The sequence below is a fragment of the Rhodamnia argentea genome, chromosome 8 (assembly GCF_020921035.1).
Source record: "Rhodamnia argentea isolate NSW1041297 chromosome 8, ASM2092103v1, whole genome shotgun sequence".
Lineage (NCBI taxonomy): Eukaryota > Viridiplantae > Streptophyta > Magnoliopsida > Myrtales > Myrtaceae > Rhodamnia > Rhodamnia argentea.
The window spans coordinates 9597195-9613187 of record NC_063157.1 but is presented as its reverse complement, the minus strand read 5'-3'; the positions used below and the strand labels follow the sequence as shown (position 1 = coordinate 9613187).

Below are 15993 nucleotides of genomic sequence, written 5' to 3'. Positions count from 1 at the left end.
TTTGTCGATAATCGAATTGAATAAAAACAAAAAGATGCTAGCTCCATGTTTAAAGATTGCTATATCGACGTGCCTAGTAAGTTTAGGCAATGAAAGCAGTGGCTAGTTACGATTTGGATTGTCACGTCCTGCTCGATATGCTTCGTGGGCAGTTGCGATGGATATAGGAAGCTCCCGTCGACGTTGAGGAGCTGATCAAAGACCTGACTGCGAGTATTGGAACGCCGGAATCCACGGTGGGGGAAGGTCTGGTCGATCGAGAGTGTCGTCCAACACGCGATTTGCGCTAGAGTCATATCATTTCTTCAACATTGCGTGCTTCCATAGGGACAGTCGTCCATATTTGCATCCCGGAGGAGCTCCCCTAAGGCAACTCTATCCGCACAATTGATTCAGTGGTTATAGCGGAGCCGGGACGTGGCAAGCAAAGAGTTGGAAGATGCGGCTCTTAAAGAAGCTCAATGACATGGAGGTGCATGGGAGGCACGTGCTTAAAGTAATCGACCAGATCTTGGTAATTCAAATTACCCAAAGTTACCACTGGGGATTTGCAGCCTGCACACAATCAGACAAAAGTAGCTAATTATGATTTGGATTTATGCTCGCCATATCTGGCGAGGCTCGACTTCGTGTGGTTGGTTGCCGAGGGCCCGATGATCGGCGGAGCAAGAAGGAAAAATAAAAATAACAATCTAAATGTAAAATTTCGAATTTTTTTTTTACTTAAAATAAAGTCATGAGATTGAAATCATTTTTCAAATGAGATCCAAATACCGTAAAACGTTTTCAGTCAAATATTACCAAACATATGAAAATGAAACCTTTTCCTTAAAGATATTTTGTCGCCCGCTAGAGAGTGGAGACACGTCATAAAGACACACGGGACGCTTTCTTGTCCGAAAAGTGGGGTAGAGCATATTTGCAATTCGATGTCGGTAGTTTTAAAAGTCTCGCGCTCGTTTATCGAGACTCGTTAAACATGTATTGCATTTCCTTTTAGCTGTTTAAAATTTTTGGAGTAAAAACACAATGGTTATGCCTTCGTTTCACGGTGATATCAAAATAGAAAGTTTTGAGTTTGGTTTCTAGATTTCTCGAAAAAAATTATCCAAAAAGTCATAAACCTATTGTAATTATGTTGATTCGGTCCTAAACCTTTTTGATTTTGTCAATTGAGTCTTACACATTTTTAAGTTTTGCCAATTGAGTTCATTTGCCAATTTTGGCCATAAATCGATGACGTGGACGTCATGCCACTTAAGGCGCTAGGATGACCGGTGTTGACGTGAATAATTTTTAACAATATGAAAATGAAACCTTTTCCTTAAAGATATTTTGGCATGTTAGGTCCACCGGCAACAACGAGGAGCTGATCATCGACCTGGCCACAAGCATCGGACATCAGCTCTGCAGGGGAAGGTCTAACCGGCAGAGAGAGTTGTCTGCCACCTGGTCCACGCTGCCGTCTTCATGAATGTGTTCGTCGCCGGAGTCATATCTGCAGCCTTTCACGCTTCCCTGGGGGTGGTCGGCCACACCCATGTCCCGGAGGAGTTCCCTTGGGGTGACTCTTTCCGCAAGACTGAGTTGGCGGTTATCCCCGAGTTGGGAGATGGCCAGGTAAAAGACAGGAAGACCTGCGTCTTGAAGGAGATGGACGATGTGGAGGAGCGCTCTAGGAGCCTCCTCAAGGCCACCAATGAGGTTGCGGCATCAGACGGCGGTGGTGGGATGGTTGGGAGGCTGGGGGAGATGGCGACGGAAGTGATGCTGGAGGGGGTCAACCGGCTGACGGAGGGGGTGAAGGGGCTGTTCGAGACGGTCATGAGGATAAGGACGGAGGTGATGGACGAGCTGAGAGCTGGCACAAGGAAACGGCCATCGCCGGAAATGCCATTGATGTTGTTCTTTCGGATTGAAAACGACAAAGTGAAGGTGATGTTAGAGATTTGAGCGTGTAGGAGATGTGCTTACCATTCTAGAACGATTGAATGAATCAATGTAGGATTAGAATTGAGCGTGTTGGAAATGCCATTGATCTTGTACATGTAAAGATATTGAAGTTGAAGTAATACAGATATACAAAGTTCCCCATTTCTTCTTTTTCTTTCATTTTGTGTCATGGTACCAGAGCTTAGTTTCTGGCCTCGCTTCCGCGATTTTTTTTTTATTGCCTCCCCGTTTCCGTCGTACCAAATTGCAAAACAAAGTTTGCGCTCCATTATAGGAATCAATATTTGAGCAATTCCGCAAAGAAAAGTCATTTTTCGTTACTGATACCATCCCGGAAGATCACTAGTCAACATCTGAGAAGAGCCAGACTTCAGAAGAATTAACCCCGGTGGAAGTACCTCGTTCCCTTGGAGTAGCCCGTCCAGACTCAGCCAATTCAGTAGCATCCTGTTCAAATCCAGCCAAGCCAGGGGCAGCCCATTCCGAGTCAGCCCTTCTAGTAGTTGCCTATCCAAGTTCCACCTAACTCAGCCCCTGGGCCAGGATGGTTCCTACCAGGTCGAGTACCTGAACCAAGTACATCAACAAATCCCTACCCGGTTCTCTAATCCGGGTTCATACCTTACCCGATTTCTGCCGCCAATGGTCGCCTGGAGCCCGGCAATTTCTTCACCTCCATGGCCAACGGGCCAGAACTGCACCTCATCACCCAGCAATTGTCCAATCTTGAAAATTACTCAACATGGTCCCAGGCTTTCCGGCGAGCCATAGTCACAGAGGATAAGGACTGTCTCCTTTACAGAACTGTCTCGATTCCACCCCACAAGCATCTAGCACGACAATGGAAGAAATGCAATCAACTTGTCCGAACATAAATCAAAAAGTTATTTTTCGAGAAGCGAACGGAGTCTTAAATAGACTAAATTTACTAGCAGCATGCATGTGCAAGCGACACATAATTGCACTCTTACACTCCGTTCATTTCGGGGAACATAATTTCTAGAAAAATATTTTCTGGATTTTCTTGCTTTTGGTTCAAGGAAAATAAACGAGTCAAGGATAATATTTTCCTCTCATGGAAATACACATTTAAAACTTGGAAAAATAATTTCCTCTTTTTTAGAAGAGAAAAATATTTTCTCTCATCTTTTCTTCCTCCTCTCTTTCACATTTCCTTTTTTAAAATTATTTTTTCTTTTTTAAAAAAAATGAAATTTTTATTTTTTTTCTCTTTTATTTTTATTTTTATTTTTATTTTTATTTTTATTCAATTTTTTTTCCTTTTTATTTTTCTTTTCCCTTCTTATTCGGCCCATTGCCAACCACAAGGGAGCGAGACCAAGACTTGCCAGAGCCAGCAAGTCTTGACCTCACTGGTGATCGATAGAAAAGGGGAAAAGAAAAACAAAGTAAAAGAGAAAATAAAATAAACGGAGAAATCAAATAAAAAAAATGCATGGGATGATTTATGAATTTTAAATCAATCTCCGTGGTTGAGAGATCATCCGTAGCATCTACCAAATTCGCCATATCCCCCTTTTTTTATATTATTGATGGGGGTTTCCTAATTAATAGCTTGTAAACACAAAAGAACTGTACTCACTTAAAAATCAAATTAAAAAAAAAATAAAATTTATTAGAAGGAGTGCATGAAAGAAAATCAAATTTGATTTTCCATATCAAACATCAGAATATATTTTCCATGTCATTTTTTTATTTCAATCGAATACCGAAAAATATTGTCATTTTCCCAAAAAAATAAATTTCTAAAAAATATTTTTCAGAAATACCTTATTTTTCATGAAACAAATAGAGCCTTAAATCAGATACTTGGTGAAACATTTTTTTGTTATTGTTAAAAGCCGAATGGCAGAAGATAATAAGAGCGACCTACTTTCGCTGACAGTGACAGGCAAACTGGCAACAAGGACTCGAGAAAGAGGGAATGAACAATGAGAAGAATTCTTATTTCTCATTTATGTTCTAAAAACAGAAAAACTGAAAATTTTATTTTCTTATTTATGTTCCAAACCTATTTCTAGAATAGATTTTTTTTCCTGAAATAGAAAAATGAAATTGCATTACCAAAAGAATTTCTGTTCGAAATCTATTCTGAAAATATATTTGGAATAGAGATAGAGAAATACAATAGTTATCATTTGCGCTCTAAACCGCATGACATTCATTGAGGGACCTTGATTAAATACTCTCGGGGTGCAGTGCTAAAGTCGAATTTCAAACTAACTTAGCTAAAATAAAACGAGAGGCCTAAATTGCCGATTTCCAAAAGGTGAGAAGTTTCAAAGATTGTTCACATATCTTAAAAAGGAACAGTTTCTTTTTTTTTTTTTGCCTCGGGATAGATTTTGACAAACCGGTTCATTCGAATAGAGCCGGACGAGAGCGAACCGGAGCATGTGAACCTGTGGGACAGACGATACGACCAAGACCAACCGGACCACACCTTTTCCTTACTGTTTTGTTCCGTCTGTTGAGACTTATTTAGGAAGGCGACATGACTTCGCTCGCTCCTTTGACTACCAGTGGGGGAAATCCAAAAGCGGATTGAAAACGAAAAGGAAGGAGACACGCGCAAGAGAAAAGCCAAGAAGCAAGCAGGGATTCAGGAAGCAGCTCAGCTCGCATTGCACATTCCTCGTGATGCATCAAGATTCCCTCAAGTAGCTTTTCGAAGCACCCCCCCGGCCACTGCGAGATTCCTCACCTCCATGGATTACGAAAGGATCCAAAAGCCTCAGGTTTTGAGTACTGCCATTTCGCTTTTTTGCTCACGTAGCTGTCGGTTTATGGAAATCTGCATCTGTTTCTTGAATGTGCGGTATTAGCGACGAGTGAAGTGAAAGATGGGCATTTCGGGTTTTCGAAAATCCTGGGTGTCTTCTCACATTCTGCCTGAGTTGCTTTTTTCTTTTTGTGGGATCTCTTGAGATCAATGTTTTTAGAGATTTGTTGAGAATGGGCGTGTTGGGTCTTTCTTGATTGTCTGGCTTGGGACATTTGGTTGTGCACAGGGTAATGTGGGTGGGGGGTTATCTCCCAGGAAATTGAGGAATATGCTGCGTGGAGTTGAGAAGAAGAGAAAAGAAGAGGAGTGTCTTGATTCTTTGGGCTTCGACATGAGATCTGAGTTAAACAATGCCGACGACGCGGGTAAAAGCTCCCCTCCTTTTCTTTTACAGCTAATCCCTGGCATTCTTAGTTTCGAATTCATGGAATCCTTCCATTTCTCTCTGTTTCTTTTCTAAGTTTGATAACTTGATTTGCCAAGTAACCCTGATATGCGGTCTGGAGCATAGGATGTTTCTTTGAAATCAAGTAGACCACATGTCGAAACTTATGATATATACGTTAACGCAGATTCGTGTGAAATCTCTGCAGGTGGTGACAGTTTGGACAATTGCAAGGATGTTGATGTTGTAACGGTTCTTCCTGAATGTTCGGCTTCAACAATGGCTGATTTAGAGATGGCTGGGGACTGTCGTCTGAGGGAAAACTCTTTAGTCCATTCAAGATTCAGAGAGCAAGAAGACCTTCCCATGTATTATGACAGTGTGAGTGTCTCATCGTCCATTTTTGAGTTTCAGAAGGCAGAGAGGGCTCAACAAAGATTGCCTGTTGCTCCATTCTCGAAACCGGCACCCTCTAAATGGGATGATGCCCAGAAATGGATCGCAAGTCCCACATCAAACAGGACCACAGGCGGACAAGCAAAGTCGGGTACTCGAAAGGCAGGTCTTCTTAGCTATGGGAGTCGGCAATCATCATTGAAGGTGGTTACGGAAGTTCCTGATCAGAGAGCAGGTGCTTTAGGAGAACCGGATACAAAGAGGATTGATACAAGTCAAGGTAGCAAGGAAGGTGCAGGCTTGAAGTTTGTTAGTTGGCAGGTCGATATGCATCCTATTGCAGATCTATATGCAAGGCCCGCACTTATGGTGGAAAATTCGATTGCGGAGTCAGCTGGTAAGGATCTGGTCATTCGGCTGACTAAATATTTTTATTATCTTTTGGCAATGGTGTGCATTTATGTTTCGCAGTGCGTGTATCTTTCATGCATCTTATATGCACATGCTCAACGATACAATATCGAATTGGTGTGCTCCCGTTGTATAATGAGATCTTTATGTGCAAGGAGCATCTGGTAAAAGTAGGCAAAAGTATGCCATCTTCCACCAGATCAAAGTTACATGCACTAAAATGTTTAACACTGCAAAAGGCTAGGACCATCCCCTCTTTTTTCAGTTGAAGTAAATTCATTACTTTTTTCATGCTGTAGAACACTATGACTCATCTATCCATGTTTGGTATGACGTGCAGTATGTCTCAGTCAACATGATTCTGTGGCTATTCATAGTGCCACTACTTATGTTCCACCACCTTCAACAGCAAGGTCAGTGTCAATGAGAGATATGGGTACAGAGATGACTCCTATTGCTAGCCAAGAACCTTCTAGAACAGGAACTCCTGTCAAAGCAACTACTCCTACACGTAGCCCAGATTCTTCTCGGCCTTCAACCCCTCCCAGGGCCATGCCAACATCATCACAAGCCAATTCATCTAATAACCATGGAAATGAAGTGACTGAAAAAGAGCTGCAAGTGAAAACAAGGAGAGAGATAGTGGCTCTAGGGACACAGCTTGGGAAACTGAACATTGCTGCCTGGGCTGGCAAGGAGGACGAGGGCAAAGATATATCGACTTCATTAAATACTGAAGCTGTGAAACCACCAGCTAAAAGTGGTATAGAAACACGTGCTGTGGCATGGGAAGAGGCTGAAAAAGCCAAGTACATGGCCAGGTTGAATCACTTGAAGCCATCAGTAGTTCTTTTTTCCTAAGCATTTCTTCTTTTGCACGAGATTGCAACTTCATCATTGACTAATAAGAGAGATAAGCTTCAAGTCATATTAAACAATTAGGACTTGTGTAGTGCAGTTTCATATGTTACGGGAGTCATATTGGTGTCTGCATCAGTATTATAATGTTGGTATTGAATAGCATTCTTAAGTCCGACCACCTGTCATGGCTCCTTATATTGGGATGCTTATCTAGTACCAATATTCCTTCTTATTTAAATTGGAGGGTCTAGATCTTTGAACTTATTCCTTACCAAATGAATGGAAATGGGCAAAAATGGCAGCCAATCTACCAAGGTTAATTAAATGTTGTTATTCTACAGTCTATTAAATTTGTGTCGTATACAATGACCTAGGTTTAAACGTGATGAAATGAAGATTCAAGCATGGGAGAATCATGAGAAAGCGAAAACTGAGGCTGAGATGAGGAAAATTGAGGTACTTTTTTTACTTTACCATCTCATAAGTCTAGCCATCAGTTTCTTTCTGTGTGTGGCATCAGTCTAGTTTTCTGTGGATCACTGAATTTTGAGAAATGAGCAAATTGAGTAGGAACATCTTGAAATTTTTTTTGTTTTCTCTTAGATTAGCCAGATAATTCAATTATAGTTCTGCTACTAATTGTTCAAGACAAGTAAAAGCAGAATAATGCCAAGCTTGTGCTTAATGTCTGTGGGAGCGAGAAGCTGGTCCCTGCAGAAGAATGCATTTTGAAGGACAGCGTAGAGCCACTTTAAAATTCTTTCAGTGATGTGAGTAGTATTGGATTTTCACTGACTTAAGGATTTACTGAATGAGAAGCTCTGTGAGTAATGGTTTATTCAGCTAACTAAGCTTTGCTAAGACGGGTTTATGGAATTCTGATTCCTAGGAAAAGGGAATATGTGTTTTCCTCTAAAGATGTGTTTATGGATCCATCCTTACAAACCATTTGTAATAACAAATGTTTAAAGATCCATTCACTGCCGGCAATTCTTTTCATCAATAAAAAAAAAAGTACTGCCGGCAATTCTATCTACAAAATGTTGACCATTCATCCATCAAAATGAAATGTAGACCCGTCTTTCTCTAAGTATGTTATATTCCTTGATAAACTCTCTCTCTCAACCCAAAGTATGCTGAGACTTTAAAAGAGAAAGCAAGTTTTTCTTCTGTGTATAGCCAGGTAAGTCTTCCTAGTCCACCTTCATCAACTGAGAAGCTGAATAACAGACTATTCAAGTCAAGTACGAGAGTAGAATGCTAAAAAAAGGACAAGAAAGTAAGAGAGGTCCAACAACTTTGCTTTATTTTTCGCATTAGCAACACCTATTTACCTCCATACAAACTCCCTATAGTAGGAAATAGTAAAAATATGATTTCAACATTGAGTATGCTTTTTCTTCGAAACATTTGCATGCATAGCTTAAAGCTGCAGAACGGAAATAAAATGCTTTAGTTCTCTGATGCAATTTTAGACGGTTGCTATTGCTGCCACAATGTGTAGAAAGGGTATAGAAGACTCTCCTACAATTGTGACGAAGATCCCAGACACAGTTACTTAAAAAGAGCTCTTTGCCACATGCTTTCGACAATAAGGGGAAAAGAAGATGCAAAACATCAAAGCATGCCGCAAAAGTAGAAGGAAGGATTAAGAAAAGATGCTTGAAATTAAAAATTACCAATAGAGAAAAAGCCGAAGAGCTCAAAAGTCCTCTGCTTTCTGCCGCTGGTGTTATTTACGCCCTGCGCTACTCCACTAAAAATTTCCTATGCCCCTGTTGTACTCCAGCTTGGTAGTTTTCACCGCTTGTCCAAGGTTGAACCTTGGCTTTGATGGAATACTTAAAAAGCCACCTATATACTTTATACCCTATCATTTATGACATCCTTTTAATCCTCTGTATTACCTTAGCTTCTACATTAAGTTATCAAGAGCTTATTCCCCGGACACCTTCATTGCTTCTTTAGAAAATGAAGCAATAACGAGTGTTAGAATAATTAAACCATGCATTCATTTAATAGCTTAAGCTTTTAGTACAGTTGACAATGATCCCACGAAATCTCACATGGTATCACAATGAGAAGTCCTGAGTTTAAATCTTATTATGTCCCATTTGCTTCCCTAGTTAAATACTTCCACGCTTAGTACTAGTTAAAAAAACTAGACTAAACGTGAGAGAGAATATTGAGTAATTAAATATTAAATCATGACTTTATCTAATAGCTTAAGCTTTTAGAACAGTTAGCGATGGTCCCATAAAATCTCACAACGAGAAAGGAAAAACATTCGGGAGATTGCATTGCCGATGCTTTTTGCTACTAAGTAGAGTTGGTTACGGAGATTCCCTTTTGTCGCGATGGTTTTTTTTTTTCAGGAAAAAATCTTCAATGAGATTCAAGCACAAAACTCTTTCTTTATGTTTTGTCCGTGTCTTTGAGGTCTCCTTCTGACACTTTTTACTTCCATAGGCATCATAACATTGCATCTTCGCACTTGAGCTTATGGAGGCTACTGTTTTACGTGTCTTGACAGGCTTAAACAAGTTTCTTCTCATCTTTTCCTCAGTTCTAGTTTTGCAAACCTCTTTTATATCTACCCTATTTCATGTAAGCATTTTCTAGTTTCTGAACATGTTGGTGCTTGACTGCATAGTGTTTCGTCCGAGTAAAGCATCACTATTCTTTTTGCTGCCTTAGAGAAAAAAAAAATTGTGAATTGTCGTTCTATGATGGCATAAGAAACTAGAGTGCTGCTCCACCTCATCCCTAGTACTCGAGTCCTCATCAATTAATAGCTTTTTGCAAGATAGATTCATCTCAATTATGTCACTTGCTTTAGTTTTATACCATCCAGAGGACTCTTAGGAACACATGGGTATGCTTTCTCCATGTATACGAAACCCATGTGCAGATGTTTTTTATTATCCCCATGCTCTTCCTACCAACCTGTCATTGAGTAAATTGCAAGTTGCCTCCACTTCGTTGCTTACCCTTGATTGACCATGCATACGATGAAACCAATTTTATGAAAATCATGTTTCTAACCTGAACCTATGGATTGATTGTTTATTTGATTTGCAGCACCTTCACTATGTGAGCTGTCATTTTAATCTCTTTGTATGCAGCGATTTTAAATCCGTAATGAAAGTCAAACCAGATGCACTTTAATTGGTTAAATTAGTTCACCAATTTGTAGTAATTAAGTAACTCATTGGAGAAATATATACATAAACAAGTTCAACATATGAAAGTGTCCTTTGCCCATCGAGATGGTAAAGGCGCTTTACTACCTTGTCGGGTTCACCTGTCCAAGTCTCCTCCAGCAATTCGACATTTTTTCCCTAAAAATGGGTGACAAATAGTAGCTTCAAATGAATCAACATATAGCCAAACATGAAGGGCGCTCAGTTGGATCAACGTTTTAAGTAGAGCTAATTCCCATACATGATCTCTAGGCCCGGCCCAATCATACAAGAAAAGGCCCGCACCGAACTAAATAGATCCGGGTCGGGACCGTATAGGCTAGCCCGAATTTCTAATTGGTTTTCCTTTTAAGTTAAAAATGGAATATTTATCATATATTGGGCTTGAGAAATCACTTAATTTATATGTTTCGGACACTTTTTCAAATTCAACCCATATTGGCACATCAATTCTAGTTCATTTGATTTTAGTAATGTTGTTTTAACTTATTTATGACTATACTGAAGTGTCCATTAATTCTTGTTCATTTGTTTTTTTTTTCCACTTATCTATGACTTTATTGAAGTTTTTCGAGCATAAAAAATGTATTTTCTATTATCTACATTTTGATATTTTATATTCCTAATGCCTATTTATATATTCAAAAATTGGATCAAGTCGGTTGGGGCATTTGACGCCTAAAATCTTAGGCCAGGTTGGATAGGCTTGAATAAAAAATATGGATAAAGATACAATTGGTCTTGAATTTGAAATTTGTTCAATGTGGTCATTGAACTCTAGCCGATGTGCAATGTCGTCTGTGAACTTTTAATTTGTTCAATATCGTTCCTGTACTTCTCGTACATGTTCAATTTAGTCCCTGGACTGTATGGAAAATATTTAATGTTGTCCCTTGAATTTAAAGTAAATGCACCCCATTGAACATTGAGCCAAAGTCCCGGGATCATTTGTCCTTTACCCCAAAAAATAGCAAGTCCGAAATCTCAGGCCGGGCCTATGCGGGACCTAAAAATCAGGCCTCTCTAGTCTTTTCTGCTCCATCTTTTTTGTTCACCCCTACCGAGTTTGATCTTTACCAATCCGCTCTTGTTTGACCAAATGAACTGATTCAATGCCACCAGTTTAGTGTCTAGATGGTTCTGGTTTACATATTAGGATTGGATCGGACCAGGTGCCGGTACCTGGTTGAGTAGCCAATCCATTCTGGTTTTGAGAACAATTTTTGTAGGCAGCACCATTTGCTGTGTCTTTTTAATCTATACAGATGGACTGAAGTGCTCTTATTCTCTCTTGGTAATTCTTGAATTGGAAAGTTCATAACCAGCAGATATCGCAGTAGATGAAACGAACAGGTGAATTATATCTTCAGAGAGGAACTGATTAAGGGTACGCAGATTATATAGAAAAATAACTACAAGTTTTCAATATGTAATGGTTCTGGTTAACAAAAAATAGAAATAACATTTTCTAAAACACTTTGAACATGGAAGAATTACATATTTTAATAGTCACTTACTTCAAATGGTAAATTTATATTCCCAAAGCACATTTAATAAGGCTTAACAAGTGCCCTAGGTGTACACTTTAACAGTTTCCATATGTAATAGATCCTTAATGATTGTTTTGTCGTATGGCTTTTCTTAAGAGGATGTAATGAATTGAGTAATAGATTCTTATAAGTTAAGCATGTCAGGCTTTGCTTTCCTCTCCATCAGTTGGCAATTTGTCTTGATGCATACCCACGGAGAAGGTGCTCTGTCCCAATTTCTTTGGCATTTTCCCCTTTCATGAGACTTTGTTTATATTAAGCCAAAATATGTCTTCTCCATGCTTTTCCTCATTTCTGTAGGTATGTCATTGGGATTGAAACCATTTGTCATTTTTTCATGGCATCAATAGCTTAATTTTCCTTTTTTTTTTTTTTTTGCTCAAATGAGGAACTATTATGCTCTTTATGAATTTTCAACTCTTCTAATGAGATACGCAACTGCTATACGTCTTCTAGCAGGCGACAATTCACCCCTTCCCTAAAAAAGAGAAGAAATACTCTTCGAATAATGCGTGTATCTTCTACGTGAGTTGAGGACTTCTTTCAGATGAGTTTCAGTTTTATACAATATATGGAGTGATAATCGAGGGGAAGTTTGCTGGAAATTGAACAAAGAAATGGCTGAACCTCTAAGTTGCCGTCAATTCTAAAGCAGATGCTTGTTTTCACGGCACCTCTTTAGAAAATCATCAAGCAATTGAAGGAGGTGTAAATGTGCTATTTCTGGTTATGGGCTGCGTTGAACAGGAAGCAAAAGAGCTTTTCTTGAAATTGAGACTTAAAATATAGGAAGTCACAACTATGTTTGTAATGCTTTTTATCTACTATTATGATGCGCGTCAGTTTTAAGCATTTATTCTTCTTTTAGATAAGACTGTTTGATAAGGTAAAATAATCTTGAAACAATTGACAAAATAAGAGATGTGCCCTCTCAGACATAATCCTGGTTCTTCCAGTCTCATCAGATACAAATATGATGTTCTTCAGTCTCTAACAAGGCTAATGACAACTGCAATTTATGGAGTATGGGTACAATGGGGTATTAGGCACAGAAAACTTTCACCTTTGCTTGTTGGTTTGATGATGTTACAATGGTAATGGTTAAGTTCCAGTCACAAAGAACTTGTCTTGTGTTTCTCTCTACTAGGGATATTATGGAGTTCCACAAACCCAACTTTCTTTGCTTAACTACATCAACCTGACCCAGATTAACGTGTGAGCTTTTGCAAGCAGGAGTGAAAAGCATTAACTTTAAGATTAATTCATTACCTTTTAGCTGGGACACTGGGACACCATACTTTGATGGGTACATTTGTTTAGCGAGAACCACTGCCAGCTGTTTTTTCTTACTTGAAAGTGAAATGGGAATTGTTTTACCTTGATTAGTTACTTTCATTTGGAAGAAACGTAAAACTCCACATTTGGAATTGCAGTGAAAATAGTGCTTATCTCGATGAATCATAAAAAATAATAATAATAATAATCAACATCAACATCACCTTTATCCCAAACTATATAAAAAAATATAAAAATAAATAATAATAATAATAATAACAACAATAAATTAAAAATTCTGGGAGGTTGCAGCTTGCTGCTGTCATTACTCCAATGCAGACTGTTTTATTCTTTCCTTATTTTCATTTGTGAATCAGAGAAGAAAGTGTAATTGATATTTGGAGGACTTAGTGCAGCACATTCTCAGTAATCACGCGACAACTGCTAGTGGAGTTTGTGGTGTGTTTGTTTGACTATTTGATGTTATAGAGCTCTCATCATTTTTTCCATGTTGAGAATTGATGGCATGGTTTTATGTTTGTTGAGTTGTAATTAAAATGCAGAACTGCAAAAAATTAGTGAGGTCGCTAATTGGATTATGGCAGGGTCCATTAGGAGGAACTTGTAGCTTGGTCAGATCTGTATTGTGGTACGATAGTAAAATCTTTTTTCTTTTATTCCCTTCTTCCTTTTTTGGGTCATCTAAAAGGAAAGAAATAGGCGGAATTTTAAAGATGAGGAAAGTTCAAATGGTGCTGTAAAGGATGTTTGGCTTTTCAGCTTAATCTTTTGGCATAGTGTGGCGCTTTAGACAAAGATTTCTTTTCTTTTTCCTTAGATTTTTTCTAGCTTCTATGTTGTAGTGGGAGGCACCCCCTTGGTGCTCTTTAAGGTACTTACTACCCAAAAAAAAAAAAAAATGCATGTCTTGATCATTAAAGTGTTAGGACAAACAGGAGTGCAAACTACTAACGGATGGAAAACTGAAAAAAATAATGGCAGGCTCATTATCATCTAAAAGGCTAGTGATGAAGTTGTTACCAGAATATTGTGCTATCGAATCATGTTCTTGGAATGTGGTGATTGAAAGCTGGTAAGGATCGACCTTGTGGACAACAATTACAGAAGTGTAGGAGAAAAACATATAGTTCTTTGAAATGTGCATGGTGGATGGTCATCGAATCTACAAAGTCAAAAAAGTAAAATATCTTTTAATTTTGGAAAAAGTCAATCTGTGGTTTCCCTCATTTTGCAATTTAAGTGAAATTTATAATGCGAGATTTTTGCTATTATGGATCAGTTTGAATTTTGGGTTGGTACTTTTATATTTGGCACCCTGAAGAGATGATCTACGTTTTACTGCATATATACCTTTTTAAGTGCACCTTCTCCTTCTCGTCTATTTTATTCAAAGGATGGTTTAGACTTTTCTATGGGAACCACTTTCATTTTACAGGAACATCTTGTTTAAATGTGGAGTAGATGTCTTTGCAGATTTCTTTAAAGAAGGGAAAAACAAAAGAAAAAATTGTGGGAGAAAAGAACATAGGCAAAGAAGAACCATGGGATCAAGCATGATTAAATAACTGCCACACTTGATTTTATTTGAAAAAAGAAACTTTTGGGTCCATAATAACTACTGGAAAGGAAAAGGGTGGCATCACAAGGTTCCTGTGTCACACTTAGTACTTTCACAACTGTTCTCACACTAACCTCAACAATCCTTCTCCGTACTTCCTTGTTGAGTCTTGATTATCAGTCAATACGGGCTTTGAAGCCCTTCTTGATAATAATGTCTAAGAGAAAATGCTTGATGTCTGCTATCCTTCAGCTTCAATCAAACTTAACTGCATTACTTGTGTCCATGTATTTGGGATAGGAGAAACTTTGCTATTATTTATAAATCAGGACTTCTGCACTCCAGAAAGCATATCTTTTTTCGTTGTTCTGTGTCAATTATCATCACTGAAGAGATTCCTGTGTTTTGCCAGCTCTTGCTGCTTTCTACCCCTCTGCTTTAGCTGATGCTACTTTTCACCTTCAATGACTTTAGAGCTGGTTTACTTTGTACTTCATCATCAAATTTAGTAGGTTAGTTAGGACCTAATGTGACATCTGATGTGTCTTGTCTACAGTCAGACATATGGAGCTGATAACTAGAGAAGCAGGAATCTGCAATCACAGCATTTGCCTAAACAATGATGCGTTCATTAATTTATTTTTCTTTTTTTTTTTTTTTTTTTTTTTTTTGTAATCTTTAGGTTGATGTGGAGAGGATGCGGGGACAGGCTCACGATAAGCTTACAAGCAAACTAGCTGCTCTGAGGCACAAGGCTGAAGAGAAGAGAGCATCCGCTGAAGCCAAGAGGAGCAGGCAAGCTGTAAAAGCTGAGCAACAAGCAGAGTACATTCGCAAAACTGGCCGAATCCCTTCCTCTTTTAGCATTTGCAGTTGGTGCTGTTGAACGCGAAGAATGTTCAATGGACTGATGCTCACCTTGTCACGGTGACGCTGTTGCTGTCAGCGATTTCAGTGCACGAGAATGTTTATATGCGCCGATTAGTTGGAAGATCGAAGACCCTGACCCATTTTTCCTGGTCAATGGGAAGATGGATATAATTGTAAGTAGTCACGCAAAACGACCTTCTCAAAAAGGCATGGGTCAAAGTTTATTTACATAACTTCTTGTACATTAAACCTTTTCCGTTGTCATGTATGTGCTGTGAAATTCCATGCGGAAGAAATGCTTAATCTGCCTGTGTTTGAGCATGACTGCTTAAATGTCACTGTGCTTGTTAGGAACTTCTCTCATATTCTTTTGATTGAGCCCTCCTTTTGCATATTTTCTTTGTTTTTCCCGTTTTTAACTCGCACATCACACTGTACTGCAAAGGGGTGGAGAGCAAAATCTCCATGAATGTCCTTGTTGATGCACAGCATCAGCATTTTGAGTTGTAGTTGGAGGTCATGCCCAAATTTTGCTTGGTCAATATCGACAGGCGAAATCATATGAACCGTTTTAATTCAGACGATATGTCATCGTCGAAATGACTTTTGCAGTAATAGTCTCTTAGAGTGAAGATGGTGTGGAGTCCATTTCTTTCTTATTTTTTAATAGCATATAGTATTTATATGACTAATGTGGAGTCCAT

The 15993-nt window shown here is 38.8% G+C and overlaps 1 protein-coding gene across 5 annotated transcripts; it reads left to right on the top strand.

The window, feature by feature from the left end:
- Nucleotides 1-4436: 4436 nt before the first annotated feature.
- Nucleotides 4437-15643, top strand: LOC115736675. Of its 5 annotated transcripts, none has more exons than XM_030668496.2 (6): nt 4442-4712; nt 4986-5124; nt 5332-5937; nt 6292-6772; nt 7187-7268; nt 15102-15643. In XM_030668496.2, exons 1-6 carry the CDS (start codon nt 4683-4685, stop codon nt 15303-15305), a joined length of 1542 nt encoding a protein of 513 aa, XP_030524356.1. In that variant the 5' UTR covers nt 4442-4682; the 3' UTR covers nt 15306-15643. The 5 variants fall into 5 exon arrangements, with proteins under 5 accessions (XP_048140123.1, XP_030524356.1, XP_030524361.1 ...); XM_030668501.2 differs by having other exon boundaries at nt 4919-5124; XM_030668500.2 differs by having other exon boundaries at nt 4903-5124.
- The last annotated feature ends 350 nt before the right edge of the window (nt 15644-15993 follow it).